At 42.6% G+C, this 22,831-nt stretch overlaps 1 protein-coding gene across 1 annotated transcript in view; it reads left to right on the top strand.

Annotated features, from left to right (window-relative positions):
* Nucleotides 1-16,211, top strand: part of pex14 (peroxisomal biogenesis factor 14) — a 272,290-nt gene extending 256,079 nt beyond the window's left edge. The window contains exons 7-9 of the mRNA XM_085967441.1: nucleotides 227-324; nucleotides 10,917-11,008; nucleotides 14,402-16,211. Coding sequence (XP_085823567.1) covers nucleotides 227-324; nucleotides 10,917-11,008; nucleotides 14,402-14,840 — 629 coding nt within the window. The 3' untranslated portion in view covers nucleotides 14,841-16,211. The remainder of the gene's footprint in view (nucleotides 1-226; nucleotides 325-10,916; nucleotides 11,009-14,401) is intronic.
* Nucleotides 16,212-22,831: the final 6,620 nt, after the last annotated feature.

Consider the following 22,831-nt stretch of genomic DNA (forward strand, 5'->3'; position numbering starts at 1 on the left):
GGCGCTGTCCAAGGAGAGTATAAATACTCGGGCATGGGCCCAGCTTGCTCAGGACATTCTTTAACGGGAACTAGTGAAGGGCACAACTAGATCTCCATGTTGAAAAACAGTTGATTAAAGCTTTAACGCTTAGACCAAGTGCCTAGTAGTTTTCTTACGTCAGTAGCTAGTGAGAGAACTATAATTACTGTGAATCTAGAATAATTTAATTTCTTTTCTTGCATAGTGACACAACTACAAACAAATCTTACCACAGTGCAGAAGCTTCTGGAACAGCAACAGGAGAGGTTACAGGAGCTCTCCCAAGAACTGGTTGGTACCAAGGTAACCATTACTACAAAGACAGCATATTTCAAAAAGGTCGTAGCCCAGTAATGCTCGAGTGAATTTGGGGTGTCAAGCAGTAGTAGGGTAGTTCCATCATATGTGAAGTGATAATGAAACTCATCCAAGATGACAACTTATCCTACTGCAGTCATCAACTTGCACTTTTAATACCTTAATACTTGACCAAATTAATTTATGTTTCTTACAGAGCTATAGATTGGTTATAAGCATGCAACTGTCTGAAATATTTGCTTCCAATCACTGAGTTGTGTAATGAAGGTCCAAATTGCCACCAAATTGAGGTGCACCACTAGCTATTTCATGCATTCCATCAACCTTTTCATAAGCATCCGTAAATATTATGTAAGTGCCTTGGAAGTTTAGTGTCCGGGTTGATGCACGTTAACATTTAATAAGCTGTTACTGCGGACACTCCATATGTATCCCTTTGATTTCCTTGCAGCTGTCTTTTTTTTCCTTTGCCAACTTAGCAAATTAATTGCCTCATTGCATCCAACACATTCCCTTTGTGGTTTGCACAATAAAGAAATGTTTTTAAATGATGTACAGAATCATCTAAGCTGTCCCTTTACTTGGGCACTCTTGAAGATATGCTCTGAACACAGTTCCAATAGGCTTTCCTACACTTAACTACATTTTCAAGCTGATCACAGACGGCAGGAAAAACTGCTGCCAGTGAGATGTCTTGTACCACTACGACTATTTTTCAAATGATACGAGATTTGTAAGGAGGAAGGAAAATCTGACAATTGAACAAATGTATATTCAAAGCCGAAGCCAAAAAGATTAGTAAAGAATAAAGTGAAGAGCTAAATTAAAGCAGAACGTAGATGCTTCAATCGATAAAAGAAATGGAGAAGGGAGAGTAACACCAGTGAAACTAATAAAACAAGGATAACAAATTGGCCTGACACTTGGTAGGGGTGGAGTATTCGGCTCCAAACCGGGAAGGTGGGGAGTGCGCTGTTCAGTTACAACTCAACTAGACTGCCTTTAGTGAGAGGTAATCAGCTGAGCTTCTTGCTAAATAATTGAAGTTAGAGCACCATTAGCTTGAGTGGAAGAAAAAGAAAATGTGCCAAGACTGGTCCCATCTCCTACGCTTCCCTCATGTCAGTAATCATGGGGCTCAAAGACCAGATGTTTTGGCAGAGCACAAGCTTCTTCTTTCTTGACCTGACGTACACAGATCAGCCTTATCGATGATGATCCACATGTCCTCCATTCCTCTCCCACCCCCCCCAAATATCCTGCTGACCCTCAATGTTCAGACTGCCATATGAAGAATGGTCCCATGGGTGGGATACCAGGAGGGAGGCTGTCACCTGTGGAACTGCACTCTAGGATGAGTCGGTACCTTCAGGAATGGAGGGAAAAGCTAATGGGAAGGAAGACTTTGACCTAATTTCTATTTCTATATTTTTTTCACTAAGCCATTGTGTCTTTCTTTGATATCACCTGACCACCTCCAAGCACTGCTGTATTGCTACAATTAATCTTTTGTTTAGAATGTTGGTCTTTCAAGCTTGTGTGTTGGTTTATGGCTTTTATTCGGTATTGATAACTAGGAGATGGATTTTGTGTTTTCATCTTCAATAAACTACAGCCGTTAATCTGGCCACTGGATTGGATACAGAATAAAATTATCATGGTACGGTGCCCTTGTCTGATGTTAAGGGTATAGTTCATGGGACCCCTTCCTTCCCGTATTATATACGAGGAAGCTGTGTCTGATTAGTTGAGTTTTTCCCTGCTCTTTAACATCTCAGGATTAGCTAAGCATTGAGTGTTTTCGTGACTCATTTTGCTTAATCATTTTTCCAAAGATTGAAGTAGTACATAGGGGTTAATTGCTTCAAATAAAACATTTCTCTCAAATGGTGGAGTAACTACATTGCCAGTGACACAAAAGGAGATCTCTCCCACCCCTGAAGAGCCTGTTGAAAATTGGCAAGCGTTATGTTCCATCCTGGAGCAGGTAGAAAATTCAACATGTGTAAAACAAAGGTTGTAATAAAACGGTCATATGACACAACAGGCGGCTTGCATTACGACCCTCAGAATTAATTTAAAATTTCCTTTGGAAACATGGGGGCCTTATAGTTCAAAGCCAATGTGGAAAACTGAGCAGTTGTTTCCAGGTGCTCAATGAGTGATTAGCAACACATGTTTCTTATATAAAAAAAACACTTATCATTAAGGCTTAGGGGTTTATGACTATTCAGCTGTTAACATTACTGAAGTGATCACAGTTGGCAGAGCGCCCAGCCATATGAGGCAGCAGTATCTATACACATATAAACTCAAAGACAAAGTTGGGGGAATATATTGATCAATACCCAAATATTATGTCGAGAATTGCCTACCCATGCTAGATATTGGTATATGCTATAACCCTACTAATGTGGTTAAAAGTCTCCCACCCCCCACCACCCCAAAAGAAATCCATGTCTGCTTTTGAAAGAGTATATGTTTATCTGATGTAATTATGGGAAGGCAAAGGTGTTGGAAGCTGCAGTTTCAATACAATCTCGTGTTTTGGGACCCAGTATGTGCACAAATGGTGAACCCCAGTGCATGGCTGTAATCCCTCAAATTGTTTAATGTGGGCACCGCCCATAAAAATGGGCAGGTATATTTTGAGGTGAATTATAAATATAAACTCTCCTACCCATTTCACGGCCAACCCCTCAACCTTGCCATCTCACGTGGCCTCTACTCCCATGGTCTCAATCACAGACGAGGCCATCTCTGACCACTTCCTTGTATCCCATGTCAGCCACATGCCCAGACCCTTTTCCAACCCCGCTTCATTCTGTGTCTGCCCCGGGAAAAAAATCTCTTCCCCAAGTCGCTTACAGTTGCACTTTCAAGCTTATCAACTGCTTAGCCTTTGGCCCACCATTCGTCACATTACGTCTGCAGCTGTTTATCTACTCAACCATGCTGTCTCTTCCGTCTATGCCCGTGTTCCCCTTCCCTTTGCCCACCAAACCAAGCATCCACACATCGCCCCCGGCTCCCCCTGCCCTACTCCTGAACCTCTGTCTTTCTCTAGTTTCCTACCTAACTCCGCTCATCCCCTGTCTAAGCTCATCTTATTCATGAGTCCCACTTCTTGCTCCCATGACCCAGTACTATTAAACTGCGGACTACCTAACTTCCCTTTCTAGCCCCCATGCTAGCTGACATTATAAATGGTTCCCTCCATACTGTTCCCTTTCATAACCACTATCATCACCCCCCTCCTCAAAAAACTCACCCTGAACCCTCTGTCCTTGCAAACTACCACCCAACTCAAACCTCCCCTTTCTCTCAAGTTCTTGAACTGTTATTGCCTCCCAAATCTCTGTCCATCTTTTCCTGCAACTCCATGTTTGAATCTCTCTAATCGGGTTACCGCCCTTGCCACAGCACTGAAATGACCCTAACCAAAGTCATAAATGACATACTTGACGTCTTTGACAGTGATCGATCACAGCTACCTCCTTCAACGCCTCACCTCCGTTGTCCAGCTGAGTGGGACTGTCCTTGCTTAGTTCCACTCTTATATAGTTCCACTCTTACATAACCAATCATAGCCAGAAATGGCTTCTCTTCCTGCTCCTGCAGTTATCTCTGGAGTCCCCAAAGGATCTATCCTAAGCCCTCTCCTCTTCCTCATCTTCATGCTGCCCCATGGCGACATCATCCACAGAAATTGGGTCAGCTTCCACAAGTATGCTGACAACACCCAGCTTTACCTTTCCACAATCTCTCTTGACCCCCACCACCGCCTCTGTATTGTCAGATTGCTTGTCCAACATCCAGTCTTGGATAGGCCACAATTTCCTTCAGTTAAGTATTTGGAAGACCAAAGCCATCATCTTCTGCCCTCACCAAAAACAGTATACCCATGCCACCAATTCCATCCACCTCCCCGGCCACTGTCTCGGGTTGAATCAGACCGCTCACAGTCTCAGTGGCATATTTGACCCCTAGCTGAGCTACTGACCCTATATTCGCTCAATCACAGACTCACTATTTTGACCTCTATAATACCGTCTGTCTCCACCCCTGCCAGAGCCCATCTACTGCTGAAACCTTCATCCATGCCTTTGTTTAAATCCCTTCATTCCTCACCCCCTCCCTATCTCTGTAAGATCCTCCAACTCTACAACCTCCTCCCCAGAACTCTATCCTTCAGACTCTGGCCTTCCCTCTCGCTTCGCTCCACCATTGATGGCCATACCTTCAGCCATCTAAGCCCTGGGCTCTGAAATGAACTCCCTAAATCTCTCTAGCTCTCAGTCCTCCTTTGAGACTCGCTTTAAAACCCACTTCGTTGAAGAAGCTTTTCGTCACCCTTCTTCATATCTCCTTCTTTGGCTCGGCGTCCATTTTTGCCTGATTATACTTCTGTGAAGCACCTTGGGACGTTTTTTTATGTTAAAGGTGTCGTATAAATGAAAGTTGTTCTTGAATTGATTGTGCAGCAGAGGTCGTCTTAGGTAGTGAAAAATTCTAGTGAAAACTCACGGTGCAACTAACATGGGGTGGGGTATGGAAAATTGCACGAAAACTAACTTAGAAATCCTTGACATGCTGATAACAAGGGTATAATTTTCATGACATGCAAAGTTGCTTATATGCATACAATAAATGAAGTACTGCATTTTGTTAGGTTGTAAGTTGGAATGGTCTTACTCTCCAGGTAATCCTCACCTGTCCTAAACACTTAAAATATAGATCCTGTTCATTTTGGCAAGAATTTTGTTTATAGAAAAAAAAAAGCCTCTGGCACATGCTGAGTGCTTGGGATAAATAGAAGATCAGTAGTGAAGGAACTAGTACTGAGACAGCTTGACTTTAAGTCATCAATTTTCCTATGAACACTGAACCTAGGTTGCAGTTTCCAAACTTCAGCATTGGTTCAGTCATAAAACAAAACTAGTTTCTCAATCGCTAATGCTGAGTATTACGTCTTAGAATTGGAGATCTTTATGAAACCACAGCGCACTTTCTGTAATTTCTCAACAAGCAAAAAGTATAACAAAACTCTAGGGACAATTCACACTCCGTAGCCATATAGTAATTTAAAACAAAATATTTGCTGAATTATTGGTTTGTATTCCAGAATACTACAACTAGTTTAAAGCAGATTGTTCAAGATGTGTCATTATTTTTGGGTGGGTTAAGAAAAGAAATGTGGACTGGGAAGTCTGATTGCAATGTAACACAAAACAGAAATTGTCAAAGTCCAAATTAATGTCAGGATTAATATTTAGCCACAGTAAATATGATTTAAATATTGATCTTGTATCCCAGGAGTAATGTTCACAATGCTCCCAGCTAGATAATATTTGTTATTCAAATCTAAAACTGGCTTTTTAAAAATGATCAGATACTAGTGATTCCAAAAAAAAGTACTGCATTTAGTCAAACTGACCTTTTATTACTTCATGCAGGATTGTTGATCCCCACGCGATACTAAACTTCCTTTAAAAATGGGTGTGAGGTAGCCAGCGTTCCCCGTGAGCTGCGCTTTATTCCACGCAGGGCCTGTTTCTTTTCATGCGCAGTCCCTTTAAATTTCTGCGCCTGTAAAAGCCAGTGAGCGGCCTGCGCGGGACCTTTGAGATTAACTGCGCGGCTGCGCACCTTAGTGGGAACTTTGGTGGCAGCTGTGCAAAATCCCCCCCCCCCCCCCTTCAGCCAAATAATGTGGAAAAATTCTTGCGTATTTGATGCTCCTTTATCTGAAGACATGACATTTGGCTCAAGGAGGTGATCTTATTTGTAGGATGATCTAAATTATAGATCGGAAATTCTAAAAGATCATCCTTGACTTTGATGGGAAGGAAAATCAGGTGAGGTGTATCGCGAGCGGCAGATCCTCTACCGCTCACTTGTTTCCCCCACCCCGCTACCCAGATTGAACTTCGCCTTCAGAAGAAACGTTATTAAAACCATACTTCAGTATTAACCAAAAAGAATCCCACACTTTACGCACAGGAACTGCTGGAAAACACTCAGCGAGTCTGGGCAGCATCTGTAAGCTTTCAATCAGGAATGGTCATCCACCTGAAAAGTTAACCCCGTGTTTCTCCCTCCACAGAAGATGCCTGACCTGCTGAGTGTCCAGCATTTACCGTCTTTTCAGCACCTGCAGTATTATTCTTTTACTTTACACGTTAGGTTTCATTGGGTTGAAGTAGTTTTTGATCATTATAAAGGAATTCCTTTTTTAAACCGACTATTTAAAGTTCCTGATTCTCTCCCCCCCCACCCCAGTAGTTTTTCATAAGCTAAAATAATATACCGAAGTAGTGTTGTGGTTGATTTTAATAGCTTTGCTTTTCTTAGCATTTTTTTCTCATAAACTTTTGTGAATACCTGTACCCTGAAAATTCTTAGAAAAGGTTAAGTGAAAAAAATGTCACCCGTCTCATTTCTCATAAGCCACCCTTAGTCAAAACAGCACTGTAATGCAGAAATTGACTCATCGTAGACTTTTACCCATTACCAGAAATCTATCGTCAGCCAAGGTGTACAGGTTATTGTCGGTTCTAGGCTAACAGGATTGACAGCAAGAGTTTATAACTTCTATCAAATGCCTTCTCCGTAGACTCCTCCATAGAACAGGAGCGGCAAAACAACTCAGCTAGTCATTATCTCTGTCTACCGAAGTGCTGTGGACTCTGGATTAGTTGAGCTACTTTGGGCTATTCAACAATAACCCATTTATACTTAAACTTAGCATAGACATAAAAGATAGGAGCAGGAGTAGGCCATTCGGCCCCTCGAGCCTGTCCCGCCATTTAATGAGATCATGGCTGATCATCCAAATTCAGTACCCTGTCCCTGCTTTCTCCCCATATCCCTTGGTCCCTTTAGCCTTAAGAAATATATCTAACTCCTTCTTGAATATATTTAATGAATTGGCCTCAACGGCCTTCTGTGGTAGAGAATTCCACAGGTTCACCACTCTCTGGGTGAAGAAATTCCTCCTCATCTCTGTCCTAAATGGCTTACCCCTTATCCTTAGACTGTGACCCCTGGTTCAGGACTCCCCCGCCATCGGGAACATCCTTCCTGCATCTAGTCTGTCTAGTCCTGTTAGAATTTTATAACTTTCAATGAGATCCCCTCTCATTCTTCTAAACTCTAGTGAATACAAGCCCAATCGACCCAATCTCTCCTCATACGTCATTCCTGCCATCCCAGGTATCAGTCTGGTGAATCTTCGCTGCACTCCCTCCATGGCAAGAACATCCTTCCTCAGATAAGGCGATCAAAACTGCACACAATACTCAAGGTGTGGTCTCACCAAGGCCCTGTACAACTGCAGCAAGACATCCTTGCTCCTGTACTCGAATCCTCTCGCTATGAAGGCCAACATACCATTTGCCGCCTTTATCGCCTGCTGCACCTGCATGCTTACCTTCAGCGACTGGTGCACAAGGACACCCAGGTCTTGTTGCACTTCCCCTTTTCCCAATATATTGCCTTCAGTTAAAAATTTGGTGTGGAAGTGATATAACATAATTTGCCCTGAAGACTTTGCCAACAAGCATATTCATTGTTGTATCACCTGATGTTTAGAATTTGAGAATTTTTTAATCAGGGTTCCTATTCCCAAGTGCTGTCCTTTGACTCCTGACAGAAAGTCCATGCATAGATGTTAGAGAAGAGACGGGATCGGGCTTGATTGTGATGCTGCTGCAGTCAAGTATCTTACTCGCACTCATCCAGACTTCCACATGATGAAGAATGCCACTTGGTGAAGTATTGGAAGGCTACTGGCACCAGTGAAGCCTTGGCCCCGGGATAAGTTGCTGCATTTGGGAGAAGTATTACAATTTGGGGGGTTTTCCCCCCAACGCTGGTCTACTGTTCATGGCTGGATTACCATTTCTCATAAGCAGTCTAGACTGAGCCCCTAATGAACCAAAACCTTCATGTTTCACTATTAGAATCATAGAATGGTTACAGCACAGATGTAGGCCATTCGGCCTGTCGAGCCTGTGCCGGCTCTCTGCAAGAGCACTTCAGCTAGTCCCACTCCCCTGCCCTTTCCCCATAGCTCTGCAAAAGATTTTCCTTCAGGTACTTGTCCAGCTCCCTTTTGAAAGCCACGATTGAATCTGCCTCCACCACCCTTTCAGGCAGTGCATTCCGGATCCTAACCACTCGCTGCGTAAAAAAGTTTTTCCTCATGTTGTCTTTGGTTCTTCTGCCAATCAGCTTCAATCTGTGTCCTCTGGTTCTCGACCCTTCCGCCAATGGGAACAGTTTCTCTCTCTCTACTCTGTCTAGACCCAACATCATATCTCCTGTCAGCCTTCTCTGCTCTAAGGAGAACAACCCCAGCTTCCCCAGTCTATCCACGCAACTGAAGTCCCTCATCCCTGGAACCATTCTCTTAAATCTTTTCTGCACTGTCTCTAAGGCTTTCACATTCTTCCTAAAGTGCGGCGCTCAGAATTGAACACAGTACTCCAGTTGAGGCCGAACCAGTGTTTTATAAGGTTCATCATAACTTCCTTGCTTTTGTACTCTATGCCTCTATTTATGAAGCCCAGGATCCCGGATGCTTTCTTTAACCACTTTCTCAACCTAACCTGCCACCTTTGTGCACATGTACTCCTAGGTGTCTCTGTTCATGCACCCCATTTAGGATTGTACCCTTTAGTTTATATTGCCTCTCCTTGTTCTTCCTAGTAAAATGTATTATTTGTGGGTTAGCATACCCAAGTTTAACAATTTACACTGAAGAATACACAATATACCCACCACATTTTTCTGGCATCTTCAAAGGTGGAAAATAACACGTCGCCAGACTGTCTACAGGCTCAAACTACTTGGTCACATTTACTTACAGGTGATATGATGTATAGAAGAGAAAAGACACAGCAAGATGCTAAAAGGAGCACGGCAACCAAACTTACACAATATATGAACTGTTCTTGGGAAAAAATAAACACAGAAAAGAGTGTCCTAAATCTTTGCAGTTCTTCTCGGCAAGTTCCTGGAAGCACAGTTTCTGGTGATCAGTTGCATGGGAGCAATGCCTCAAAAATCCCTATTAGCAAGTGTAAGAACACTAGGATTGATATCCTGACAGGAATCTTCATCAAGCACACAAGGCAGGTCCTTAGCCCCACGTCAACAAACGTTTACCACCCAGTTTATGCCTACGAGCTAATGATGCCTAAATTTAAAACAGTAAAAACTGTTTTACCTGAACTAGTTTGGATTAGATTAGCATTTATACCATCGACCTCCCATCAGGATCCGCGCCAACTACTGAATGAACAAATTAACCCATTCTCGCCAATTGCCAAAAAAGTCAGACGACAAAGTCATGGACTAACAATTGTTTAGAATCCTAGTTAGCAGCACTTAAACATTGATTAGTAGATCAATTAGTAGATAGAGTTAATTGACAAAATAAATGAGAGGTTACAAAGGTAGCTCAGTTATGTCACAGTCATTTAACATTAACTGTTTGCTGATTATAAATTTACAGTTGAGATCAGTGTCTGAGATATAAATTGGTGAGATTAGTTATTAGATAGCTGACTAGTTAGCAGCTTTGAGTAACTAGTCTATTAAATAGATTGAAGTCTATATGCTTATACAGCCTTGTCTTTATGAACTAGTTGCTTCACCTTCCTCTGGGAGAATGGTGTTTTTTTAAATATATTCATTCACGGGATGTGAGCATCGCTGGCAAGGCCGGCATTTATTGCCCATCCCTAATTGCCCTTGAGAAGGTGGTGGTGAGCCGCCTTGAACCGCTGCAGTCCGTGTGGTGAAGGTCTTCGTATACTTCTTTGTAGCGGTTTTGTACAACTGAGTGACTTGCTCGGCCATTTCAGAAGGCAGTTAAGAGTCAACCACATTGCTGTGGGTCTGGAGTCACTTATAGGCCAGACCGGGTAAGGACGGCAGAGTAAGGAAACCAGATGGGTTTTTAAGACAATCCAGTAGTTTCATGGTCACCATTACTGATACTAGGTAATTTGTTTACTTAACTGAATTAAAGTTCCACAGCTGCCGTGGTGAGATTTGAACTTCTATCTCTAGATCATTAGTCCAGGTCTCTGGATTACTAGTCCTGTAACATAACCATTATACCACCGTAGCCTCCTGAGAAGTCAGTGATCAACCTCTGTCTGTAGAAGTGTTATCCATTCCTCCCGGATCCTCTGTTCCTTTATGACCCTGAAAATTGAGGCAGAGGAACTTGTCTTAATGCTGATAACCGCCTACTGGCTGAGGAAAGGACGATTCTTTTGAATTGGTATCCGAGAGCACCAGTAGCGGACACCCGCAAGCAGGTCAGCTCCTCCTCACCTCGGGCCGAGAGTGGCAAAAATGTGGGGCAGAAGAATTAACAAAAAAAAAATTTCCTTACGAGAAAAGTGATATGTCATGTGTAAGAAAACGTGGGGAAATAAGCCTCAGTGACCAACTGTAATTCTAATATTCCATAGCCAATAGCCAGCTCAGTTGATAATACATTTGTATATTTTTGAAACATTAAACTGGCCTACAGTTTATGCTCTGATTGCTTTCCTTAGGCTGCCTCATCAACAAATTGGCTTCTGGAGTCTCAGAGTATTAATGAATTGAAAACTGAGATCACCTCATTGAAAGGACTTCTCCTAAGCAGGTAAAGTTGGTCTGGGCTAGTACTGAAAACAGATGAACTGAAATCTGTATGAAAGAACAGGTAAACACCAGTACTTAATTTGTGTGCAAAGAGTGCTAATTCACCACAAAGAAAGGTTTCTGAAACAAGGAGGTTACCACTGAGTAAAGACCTTTTAAAGTGAGCTTCCCCAAAGACCCAATGGGTAGAAGGCACTAGCCCATACAGGCCAGTGGGTCCCAGGTTCAATTCCTGTTCTACGCTGAGCTAGCTGATCATAGCGGGTGCAGCTATTGACTGCAACACCCCGGGCTAGTGAGAGGGTTATACAGTGTTTCTGCTCCTGATTATAACCCAATCACAGAGGATGGGATTATCCTCCACTGTCATAGAGTCTGTTAACACTCTCTATCGGGGCTTGCACATCCAAGAAGAGTTACATGGCTGAGACACGAGTTCTGCTAGTAACTGTGGAACTGTATTCCAGTAAGAATCAGCACAATCAGTAGAGCAGAGAAAATGGCAAAAAAAAATAGGAATGAAGAGTGCAGGGAAAAAAATACATATTTTTAAAATAGTGTTTTCCCAGACAATCCCATGCTGAAGTTCTCAAAAACTCTTTTCCTTTTTCATCTTTACCCCCAACTTCCCTCCACCCATTCCCCAACCAGTTTAGGTTATTTGTTTATTATTGTGAATGCTTCTTAGAGACTTCTTGTTCCCCTAGTCTGTGTTTAGTTATTTAGGCTATCTGTGTTCTCCTGACATCTGAGTGGGAAATGATCTCATCATTGACTTTGGAGGCAGGCATTACACGAAAGCCATGCCATTGTTCTCCCTGATTGCTGCCATGGGAGAACTCCACAGAAGAACTGTAACATCATTTTCCCATAAATCTCAGCCAGAAATATTTCACACATAATGCAGGTTGGCTCACAGAATCAAAAAATAAATACTAGCAAATTAACGAGAGTTTTTATTCTATTCTTTCACGGGATATAGGCGTCACTGGCAAGGCCAGCATTTATTGCCCATCCCTTGTTGCCCTTGAGAAGGTGGTGGTGAGCCGTCTTCTCGAACCGCTGCAGCCCATCTGGTGAAGGTACTCCCACAGTGCTGTTAAAGAGGGAGTCCAGGATTTTGAAGGAATGGCAATACATTTTCCAAGTCAGGATGGTCTTTTGGAGGTGGTGGTGTTCCCATGCGCCTGCTCCCTTGTCCTTCTAGGTGGTAGAGGTCGTGGGTTTGGGAGGAGCTGTCAAAGAAGCCTTGGCGAGTAACAGCACTAGTTTAGTTCCCTTAGAATTGTCACCTGTGTTTTGGATCAGTGTTAGGTATTCTCTTGGGCTCAGTGGCGGAGGTCCCTCCTGCAAGTAGACCCTTCATCTCTCGTGTTCAGGAAGTCACCGATGCCAACCAATATATTGTAATACTCTAGAGTAACCCAGGCGTTGTAACAATGTGATTCCCCTTGTTATATGAACTGGCTATTATGCTCATCATATGTACAATCACATGTGCTTCTAATCTTATTTTACAATCAAGTGAACGTACAGAATAACAGTGATAGCGAATCTCAACTTGTTTCAACTTCAGTCCCAACACTTAAGTAAGAAAAATAATAAACCACGCCACTCTATCCTGGTTGGTGGGCTGGGATAACACTCGGTTTCAGTCACTGAATCAGACCAAAGCTTACTCTGAGCCTAGTCAGCTTTCGTCTTAAGACAGACTGGCCTAGGCCCTGCCTCTTTCTCTCAGTAGAGTTCACTAACTGACCTTTTGTGGTCTCCCTGGACAGGAGGTTTAGCAGTTTGATCCCTAGCTCCTTCCCTGTCTGGGCTTTGGCAATAGAACTGGCAATTGAAAATGTCTTCCCAAGAGCGTATTTCCCCAGATAATCCCACACTGTGTGTGTACACAGTATAGAGTATCTTGCATCATCTCATGTGTGAATGCCTTTTGGAAAGGCTGAAATGCAGTCATGAATTACCTATTGAACCAGACAACCATTTCAGTGGCTGGCTCATTAATTCCTGGGTGCGCTCATTAACATTTCAGTCCCTTCTTTGTCACCAATCTGCCACCCAATACCAAGGTGGCAGAAAGGATGCTGGACCTTTGAGAATTAACCCTTAAAACTCCCGAAACCTATTTATATCAGAGACCTAGTTTAAACCAGAAATTCCTACTAGATCAAATACCAGCCACTGCTAGTCATAACTGGGGTGGGGGAAGGGGCGTTGGGGGCCGTTCCAAAATCCAGAACTTTGCTCCAAAAAAATCCCTAATAGGTCACAGACTTCTGATTAGAATTGTCCCTCTTTCACGCAATTGAAAGACTACAATGGCCCAGATTTTGCTCTCAGCGGCAAAGGAACGGCTTTCACTGTTCACCTCGTGTACAGTTGCCCAGAGACTTTTCAGTGGGGATTGCCACTAATCCGGCGTCAGTTTCAGCAAGGCGCCCTCTACAGGGGATCTGTGCCATCTGTGAGCAAAGCAAGCAACAGCAAGGCTCTTCAACCAAGCAGATTGAAGAATTCTCACTGAGACACGCAGAGTCTAAACCAGGAAATAAAGAACAGGAAATATAAATCATGTACAGAAAGCGAAATAAAGATTGGACATACAGATAAGATTAAGGGAAAGAGATAAAAGAGATATACAGAAAAAGTAAAAAAAGTAATTAAAAAAGAATCTGAAATATTAATTTTCTTCTGAGGGAATGACACTCCACACTTGTAAAATTAATTTTTCAGGGCCAGAGAGGTTGTTCAATAATTATCACTTACTACGCCATTAAAAACTCACTTACTGCTAAATGTATCAGCCCTAACTTTTTCAGCAGTCTTTAGTGCGGAACTAGTTGGAAATTACAGCAAGTTCACGCCATTACAGTGATTTCATTGCCAAGTCTATCGGCGAGGACTGCAACAGCGCACCCTGTGGAAGAGCAGGGTATCTCTGACAGCAAATTCTGGATTTCCACGTTTAACTGCGCTTGTGCGGATGCCAGACTTTGCTGTCAGATTCACCCTGTAATAACACCGAGCGTTGATAACCTTGCCATTATTATTACTGCAAAATCCGGGCCATTGTCTATTAATTTGAAACCGAAACTGAGGGAAAGTGACTATTGGACATCATGATTTAAAGTGGAGGTTCTCCATGGAGTTTGAAATAAACACAATTCAGAATCATAATGCTGTTAAAGCCAGATGGGAATGCATTCTCTCTCTCTTGCACTATTTAAATTCAGTGTCGGCTCCCAATAGGGAGAAAACCAATGCCACTTTGGGCAAAAAAAAAATAGAATAATAGTGTACCAAACTCTAAATAGAACCTACAGATGCTGTAGATATTTCCATTGTTTTGACTATTAACATTCATAAACTTGTACTTTGGTTGTAGGCGACAGTTCCCATCTTCTCCTTCAGCTCCAAAGATACCCTCTTGGCAGATCCCTGTCAAACCATCCACAATAGCCACCTCTGTAACAGTCAATCACAACAACAGCAGCAGCGACATCTCGCCAGTCAGCATCGAATCTGCTTCTTCCTCGCCAGTCACAGAGAACCATAGCCCTGAAGGGGGGAGTCTCAGTAGCCACGTCATCAACAGCAGCGAAGTAGATGTTAAATGTCAAGTGAGGATGGAAGTCCAAGGGGAAGAAGAGAAAAAACAAGAGAATGAAGATGAGGATGAAGATGATGACGTCAGTCACGTGGATGAGGACGATTGTCTGAATGTGCAAACAGAGGATAGACGGGGTGGCGATGGACAGATAAATGAGCAAGTGGATAAACTACGACGCCCTGAAGGTGCCAGTAATGAAAATGACATTGACTAATTACCAAATGTGATCCAGTGATTGGCCTCCATGAACAGATTGTCCATAATTCCATTAATTTACTGTAAATATATGCTTATTGCATCCTTGAGCAGTGGATTTTTGCAATCCAGCAAATAACGCTGTGGCACATGTAAACACCAGATGAATATGTGTGGCTAGTTACACCCAGTTGCGCTTTGGTGCAACATTATTGCATGACCAGGTCAGAAGAGTTCAGGGTTCACCATGCGAAGGGTGTATTGCCTCATTGGTGAAGAAGTCAAAATGTCTGGTTGTAGGTTAAAACCCCAGCAAAATTCAACACCTTGCTTGTGACGTGTTTTCAGCTGTTGGTGTGGTGCAGAATCAACCAAGGAAAGGTGGATGGGAATCCAGGCCCTTCTCACATGTGACGATATAATGCCAGTAACAAAGCTTCAGTAGGTGTCAGCAGTTCACACTGGCTGCTCGAAGCACCTCCAAGACCTGGTACAGTTGAATCCTGCTGGAACATGACTGGAAATGATAAGTTTGTGTTCGAATTATTATTGTATAATGGATGTGAATGGAAATAGTACATTGAAATTTTATGTTTGCATTAGAATAACTTTGTATTTGTCTGGGTGTGGCTGTAGTTGCAGTACACGCTCTCACACAGACTGAGGTAGAACAGAAGAATGGGACTGTGACAGAGTTGATTTTCTTTTGTTGCTTTCAAGCAATTTTATGATTCTAGTTCAAGAAATCCTTTTGTCACCTTTGTACCGTTATTTGTATAATCTTGACGGACTGAGATATGAAGAGGAGTAGTAATGTCAAATTGAGTGTCACCATACCACACAGTAAAACCATCGCAGAGAACCCTGAATTTGGAAGCAACTTCAGTTAGCTCTTACGGAAATTCCATTAGATGAACCGACTTCCATTTCATTTCAGGGCAACAGTATAGTTCTTGAACTGTTCAGACAGGATTTCAAATTCTGACCCAACAGCGACACTTTGACATGGCACTTCCATCAGACATTGCTCTCCTTTCTAGGGCCGTGTTCCAGTCCAGTTCCAATTTGGTGTAGAGAATTTCAGCAGTTCAGTAAGTAAAATGCTGTTATCTCTCGCCCTTTTTTTTGTGGTCAGGGGTGGGGTTGGAGAAGCAACAAGTCTTGTGCATTTTAAACACCTTTGCTTTAATTTGTTTTGACTCCGAGGAAGATTTTAATATAAAATGGCAAAATATGGTGGCAGTGGTGGAGAACAAGGTCATTTTTTTTTTTTTAGAAACGCGTTTGTGGTGTTTAAGTTGAACTTTACGGCAAAGCACATGAAATGGTTTGATACATGATGTATTCATTAATTTCGAAATACAGTTTATGATGTAGGCAATCAAAGTGGCACTGTCTCTTTAAAGTTATTTAATGTGCACCGAGTACGAGGATGGAAACCACATTAAAGGTTCAGCAACATGTGGGGCGGCTTATATTCAACAAAAGTGAATCGAATGTATTGTTTTTGTCATCAGTAAACCTTAATGTTGCAACCCGCTTTTTATAATTTACCTCTTTCCCCCCCCTCCCCACCCCCCAACCCCGGCCCAAATATCATCGTAATGCCTCCCCGGCAAGAAGGTGTTTATTTTCAAACATTGTGAAGCAGCATATTCTGCCTGGAGGTCTTTGATTGCTGAGTAATTATTTCAGTGGTAATTATTTTAATCAAACATTTAAATTATACAGTTTTGCAGTTGTATTGAAGTTACTTCACAAGTAAATTTTATGATGGAAAACATCCCCTGACCTTTAAGATAGAAGGAATTCCTATTTGTTTACTTACCTAGCACAGGCTCGGAGATGGTATTTAATTTAGTGTCAATACACCATGACATGCATTAAAAAATAAAACTTTCATATCAAGGTGGGTGAATAAAACGTGGTTAATGACAGGTCTGGAAAGCTCCAGTATTGTTGTGCTGAAGCACAAATCATATGACCCCATCAGGGCGAGTGATTTAGAGGGATGAGTGATTTGGTATCATTCAAATTCGCTCAGAAACAAACCCCTCCAACTATTTTTGCAGAATGCTGGCAGCAATTTGGACTGTATGTGATTTGTGGGAATTGGGGACACATGTTGCACCACATTGAATGATTTGCTTTGAGGCTCAAAAAAAAAACCAACAAAAGCGTGTGGATTTAAATTTTAACCATGCACCATTTGATTTTTATTAAAATACAATTCCGGAGAAATCAAGATATTTTGAATACTAGAATTTTTGGAACTGGGAAAAGGCTATAACATAAAATGTACAGCACAGAAACAGGCCATTTGGCCCAACTGGTCTATGCTGGCCTCCTCCCACCCCTCTTCATCTCACCCTATCAGGCCCAACAGACCCATACCTTTTTGTTTGATCTCAACTCCACCTACTCCGCAGTTCCCTCCCTCCTTCCTTGCCATAAAATCCCATTAACGTTTGTTCCCAGTAACATTTTCCACAGGTCTATCATTCCATGTGTAAAACAAAATCTACCTGACTTTCCTTCTTACTCCTAAACTTCTCATTTTTAATTCCTGTGCCCTGATACCACAAGCCTGCACCATAGTGAGCACTTGGATGGACTTCGTCAAGCCCCCTTATAATCGTGAAACTTTCAATTTGGTCACTCAAGTCTCTCCTTTTCCAAAAATAAAAGCCAAAATTCCTTAGGATTTCCTCATAATTTAGCTTCCGGATACCTTACTTATCTCTATATCCTCTTAAGTTCAATAATGATCTTGCTATAATTAGGTTACCAGAGATCGACACAGTACTCCAGGTGGGTTTTGACAATCTCTTATACTGCAGCAATACAGCCTCTTGTACTGCTATGTAACTGTTACAAATTCAGGTCTGTGATGGATACTTTCTTGGGTTCAGTGGCACAATCGCTCTTGTAAAGCAGTCCGAGTGTCTTGATTTTATGGGAATTGACTCTCACTGCCCTACATCTATTTGTACAGTAGCACAATCCCTTGTCATATGAACAGGATATTTGTGTCTTTCATACGTATCTCTCTGAAGGTGGACAGTTAAACGAGGTGACGGAAAGCTTGGTTTGAATCATTAAGCTGCTTTATTCCACAATAAGGTGAACATAGAGAGCAATAGTTATGATCAGGTGTGTGTAGCTCAATCAATACAGCTTCACGTAACAACATAAACAATGAACACGGGACACCATCCCACTGACTTACTTAAACAAAACTTTCCCCCTCTATGTTCTGCCCTACTGTCCCAGACCAGCACTTCATCTCTCCACAGCCTTTTGCTGTCTGACTGTGCAGAATCCTCCTCCAAAACGTCAGGCTGCCTTTTTGGTGTCTTGTGCTCTGATATTTAAAAGCCTCATTCACTGTATCAAAAAGCCTATCCCCCTCACAGTCTGACCGAGATCAAAGCGTTTTGCAAAATAATGGCAAGGTGTGTCTATCTGAATACGCAAACAAACTAACAAATCCGGTATTGCTGGGCCCCTGGGAGGAGCAATTTCTGATTAGCATCTTAACTACCTTTCATTCAAGTGCCTTTTCTAAAAACTTGTGACACTGCAGGTTGTTTCTCATATTTTTAAAAATCCCAGCGTTGCCAGCAACAGAAATATCCTGGAGCATCCCCTTGGCTTTTTTATTTCAGCAGAGCACTGAACTATCGGTTTCGTAGAATTACCCAGAAAAACCTCTAGATCTGTCTCCTGATTGATAGATATTTTTTTAAGTTGCTGAGCACATTGTTAATGCTCTGGAATATCTTGAATTTCTTTTGAAAACCATTAAAGACAGCCGGTGCCTGTTTTATTTCCACCACATAATTTCCAAATGGAACATTTGTTTTACATTAGATTTTGAAACAGGAGTTTTCTGCCATGTGCCTTTTTATTGAGATAAACAATATGCTTTTTACAGTAGGGTTTTTCAACCTCCATTAATATTTACCCAAATTTTTACTACAATTATGGCATAGGATATACCCCTCTATACGCTCTTTCCCTCCATTTGTGGGGAAGAGCAAAACTAGAGGCTATCGATATATGAGAGTCACCAAGAAATCCAATAGGGAATTCAGGAGAAACTTCTTTACCCAGAGAGTGGTGAGAATGTGGAACTCGCTGCCACAGGGAGTGGTTGAGGCAAATAGTATCGATGCATTTAAGGGGAGGCTGGATAAACATATGAGGGAGAAGGGAATAGAGGGTTATGCTGATAGATTTAGATGAGGAAAGACGGGAGGAGGCTCGAGTGGAGCATAAACACCGACATGGACTGGGTGGGCCGAATGGCCTGTTTCTGTGCCGTATATCCTGTGTAATCCTACGTAAAAATTTGGGTAAACGCATTTCTTTTGGAAAAGGAACACAAGGAAAAAGACCTTGCATTTGTAAAGCACATTTCACAACCTCGGTACTTTATTTGAAGTGTTGATTTGTAGGTAAATGCAGTAACCAGTTTGGCACAGTCCCACAAATTGCAAATGAGATCAATGCTCAGTTAATTTTTTTTTGGCGTGTTGGGTAAGGGAGGAATCTTGGCCAGAACACTGGAAGAACTCCTTACGCTTCGAGTCCTGCCTTCTGATCTTTTACGAAGACAGAGCTTCGGTCTAATATCTCATCCGGCAATGCAGCACTCCCTCAGTACTGCGTTGGAAGTGTCAGCCTAGAGTACCAGTTCAAATCTGTAGTAGGACTTGAATCCCAATCTTGTGACTCAAAGGCAAAAGTGCTGCCACTCAGCCAAACTGGCACAGTGCAAGTCCGTAATAAGCTGCATTTTATGCGGCAGATGAACGAATCGTTTTTCCAGTTAACATAAGCAAAAACCACCTCAAGGCTGCACATGGGTGTGACTTATAGTGGAAAAATTACCACTTTTAGCACACTGCTCTGAAATACATAATAAAAACAGAACATGCTGGAAATACTCAGCAGGTCAGGCAACATCTGTGGAGGGAGAAATGGAGTTAACGTTTCAGGTCAATGACCCTTCGTCAGAACTGGAAAAAGTTGGAGATGGAACAGGTTTTTAAGCAAGTGTAGGGGCAGGGAGGGGAGGAAAGAACAAAAGGGAAGGTCTGTGATAGGATGGAAGGCCGGAGAGATTAAGAGACAAAGGGGATCCATGTTGGTGCTAAACTGAGATAGTTCAGGACTGTTACATTTCATGGTACTTGGTATCAGCATATACATTTGAAATGATCTTCCTCATCGCAATATCGTTAGGTAGTACTTGGCTGCAGGGAAAAATGTGTTGAAATTCAAAAACCACCTTTTTCAAATCCTGAATGCTCACCGTACAATGTGATCCAATCAGACAAACCTTCAGCTGTGTGGTTATTGGCAAAAGTCACTACAACGTTTAACTAAAGTTCCAACTTCAGTAAATCATTCTTGGGGGGGGGGGGGGGGGGGGAAAGGAGAAAAAGTCGCATTCTTTCATTCTGTTTATTGGTGGATTTTAATATTGTTAGCAATCAATAATGTGGGCGTAACTAAGAAAACAGGCCTGCCAACAGTTTATCCTGTCAGCAAGCCATATTCCTCGTGGCTGACTGCTCTAAAATATAAACAATAGCAGACTTTACTTAAAATTCTCTAATTAAACCAAGCCAGAGGCTATTTTTTCTCTCAATTAGGATTTCTTGGAGAAATTCTGTGGAGGTAAAGGAAATTCTAAGACCACACAGCTTTAATATTGATGGCTCCAGAGCTCCTATACAACAACCAGGTGCCTATTGTGATGCAGGAAGTACTACAGATAATGCTGAGAAGACCAAACACACAGAACCTTTATCATAATGCTACTGTTGCATGTTGGAAGCATCTTCCCATATCCTTTAGTTACCAAGTTTATTGGAGCCACACACTGGTGTATAGATGTCAGCCTTGACTCGGGTGGTGTAACATTAGTTATAGAGCCATAACGGCACAGAAGGAGGCCATTCGGCCCATCGAGTCCGTGCTGGCTCTCTGTAGAGCAATCCAGTCAGTCCCATTCCCCCGCTCTATCCCCGTAGCCCTGCAAGTTTATTTCCCTCAAGTGACTATCCAGTCTCCCCTTGAAAAGATTGAGTGTCTCCGCTTCCACCACTTCCGTCGGCAGCGAGTTCCAGGTCCTCACCACTCGCTGCGTAAAAAAGTTTTTCCTCACATCCCCCCTGTATCTCTTGCCCAAGACCTTAAATCTGTGTCCCCTAGTCTTTGTACCATCAACTAGTGGGAACAGCCTTTCCCCGTCTAGCCTATCCAAACTCCTCTCTGATCAGATGGTCGTGGGTTCAAGTACCACTCCAGAGACTTGAGCACATAATCTAGACTGACACTAGTGCAGTAACTGCGGGAGTGCTGGACTGCTGCCAATGATCCCACGCAGGCCACTCACCCGCTTTCCAATGGAAATAAACGCGTATGCGTGAAAATTTGAATGACCCACGCAGCCAGTTAAAGGACCACGCGTAGAAAGAAAATTACAGGGAACATTGCCTGTCGGAGCTGTCATCTTTTGAATAAAGAATTAAACCGAGGCCCTGTCTTGCCACTCGGGTGGATGTAAAAGATCCCGTGTCCCTATTCGAAGAAGAGCAGGGGAGTTATCCTGATGTCCTGACCAATATTTATCCCTCAACAAATATCACTAAAAAGATTATCTGGTCATTTATCTCATTGCTGTTGTGATCTTGTGCGCAAATTGTGTGCCACATTTCCTACATTACAACAGTGACTATACTTCAAAAGTACTTAATTGGCTGTAAAGTGCTTTGGGACATCCTGAGATCTTAAAAGGAGCTATAGAAATGCAAGTTTTTCTTTCTTTAATTGACACTTTCTTCCAACACACTTAACTTCTGTTCATAGGAGAAAGGCAGCCCAGACTATCATAATCATAATCAACTTTATTGTCATTGTTAGTGCACAAGTGCAGTACAACGAAATGTAGGCTTGCGGCTCCCGAGAGAGTACATTTAGATTAAGACATTTAAACATTCAACATACATTTGGCTTGTAATACATTAACATAAACATAACCATGATAAAGTGCATTGGCAGATGTGCAGGCTTTAGAGTTTATTTGTGGAGTTCAGTAGGATGACAGCCCTGGGAAAGAAGCTGTTCCTAAATCTGGTCGTACGGGTGCGAATGCATCTGTAACGTCTCCCAGATGGCAGGAGGGCGAACAGACTGTGGCTGGGGTGGGTAGGGTCTTTGATGATGGTCCGTGACCTCCGTAAACAGCGTTTCTGGTATATGTGCTCTATATGGTCGGTAGCCGGCTGCCGGTAATGCGTTGGGCAGTTTTGACTACCCGCTGCAGGGCTAGTGTGCGACAGAGCTAACAAATATCCAACAAATATGGTATTATGGTAGCTACAGCTGCCATACCATACTGTGATACAGTTCATCAGGATGCTCTCTATTGTGCAGCGGTAAAAGTTAGAGAAGATCAGGGGTGACAGGTTACATCCCTTCAGCCTCCTTAGGAAATATAGGCGCTGCTGGGCCTTCTTCACCAGAGAGGAGGTATTGAGGGACCAGGAGAGGTCTTCCATGATGTGGACTCCGAGGAACTTAAAGCTGTCCACCCTTTCCACCACAGCCCCATTGATCTGGATGGGGGTGTGACTTCCGCCTTTAGACTTCCTGAAGTCCACAATGATTTCTTTGGTTTTCTTGATGTTAAGGGCCAGGTTGTTATCGGCGCACCACTTCACGAGATGCTGGACCTCCTCCCTGTAGGCTGACTCATAGGTATACCCTTAACGTGTGCCGTGGTTGGGATAGTGTGCGACAGAGCTAACAAATATCCAACAAATATGGTATTATGCAGCAGCGTGTGAATTTCTGAGAGTGAGTTGAAAGCTGAATTTGGACATTGAACATGTCTTTATGCCAAAAGAAGCCTTTGCTGTCACAGGTGTTAAATGTGAGCTAAGAAGGCCTGGATTTTCTAGTGGGGGTCAAATGACCCCTGCCGTGCTTCTGACC

The sequence above is a fragment of the Somniosus microcephalus genome, chromosome 25 (assembly GCF_052327205.1).
Source record: "Somniosus microcephalus isolate GS21.2 chromosome 25, FLI_Smic_1.0, whole genome shotgun sequence".
NCBI classification, from domain to species: Eukaryota; Metazoa; Chordata; class Chondrichthyes; order Squaliformes; family Somniosidae; genus Somniosus; species Somniosus microcephalus.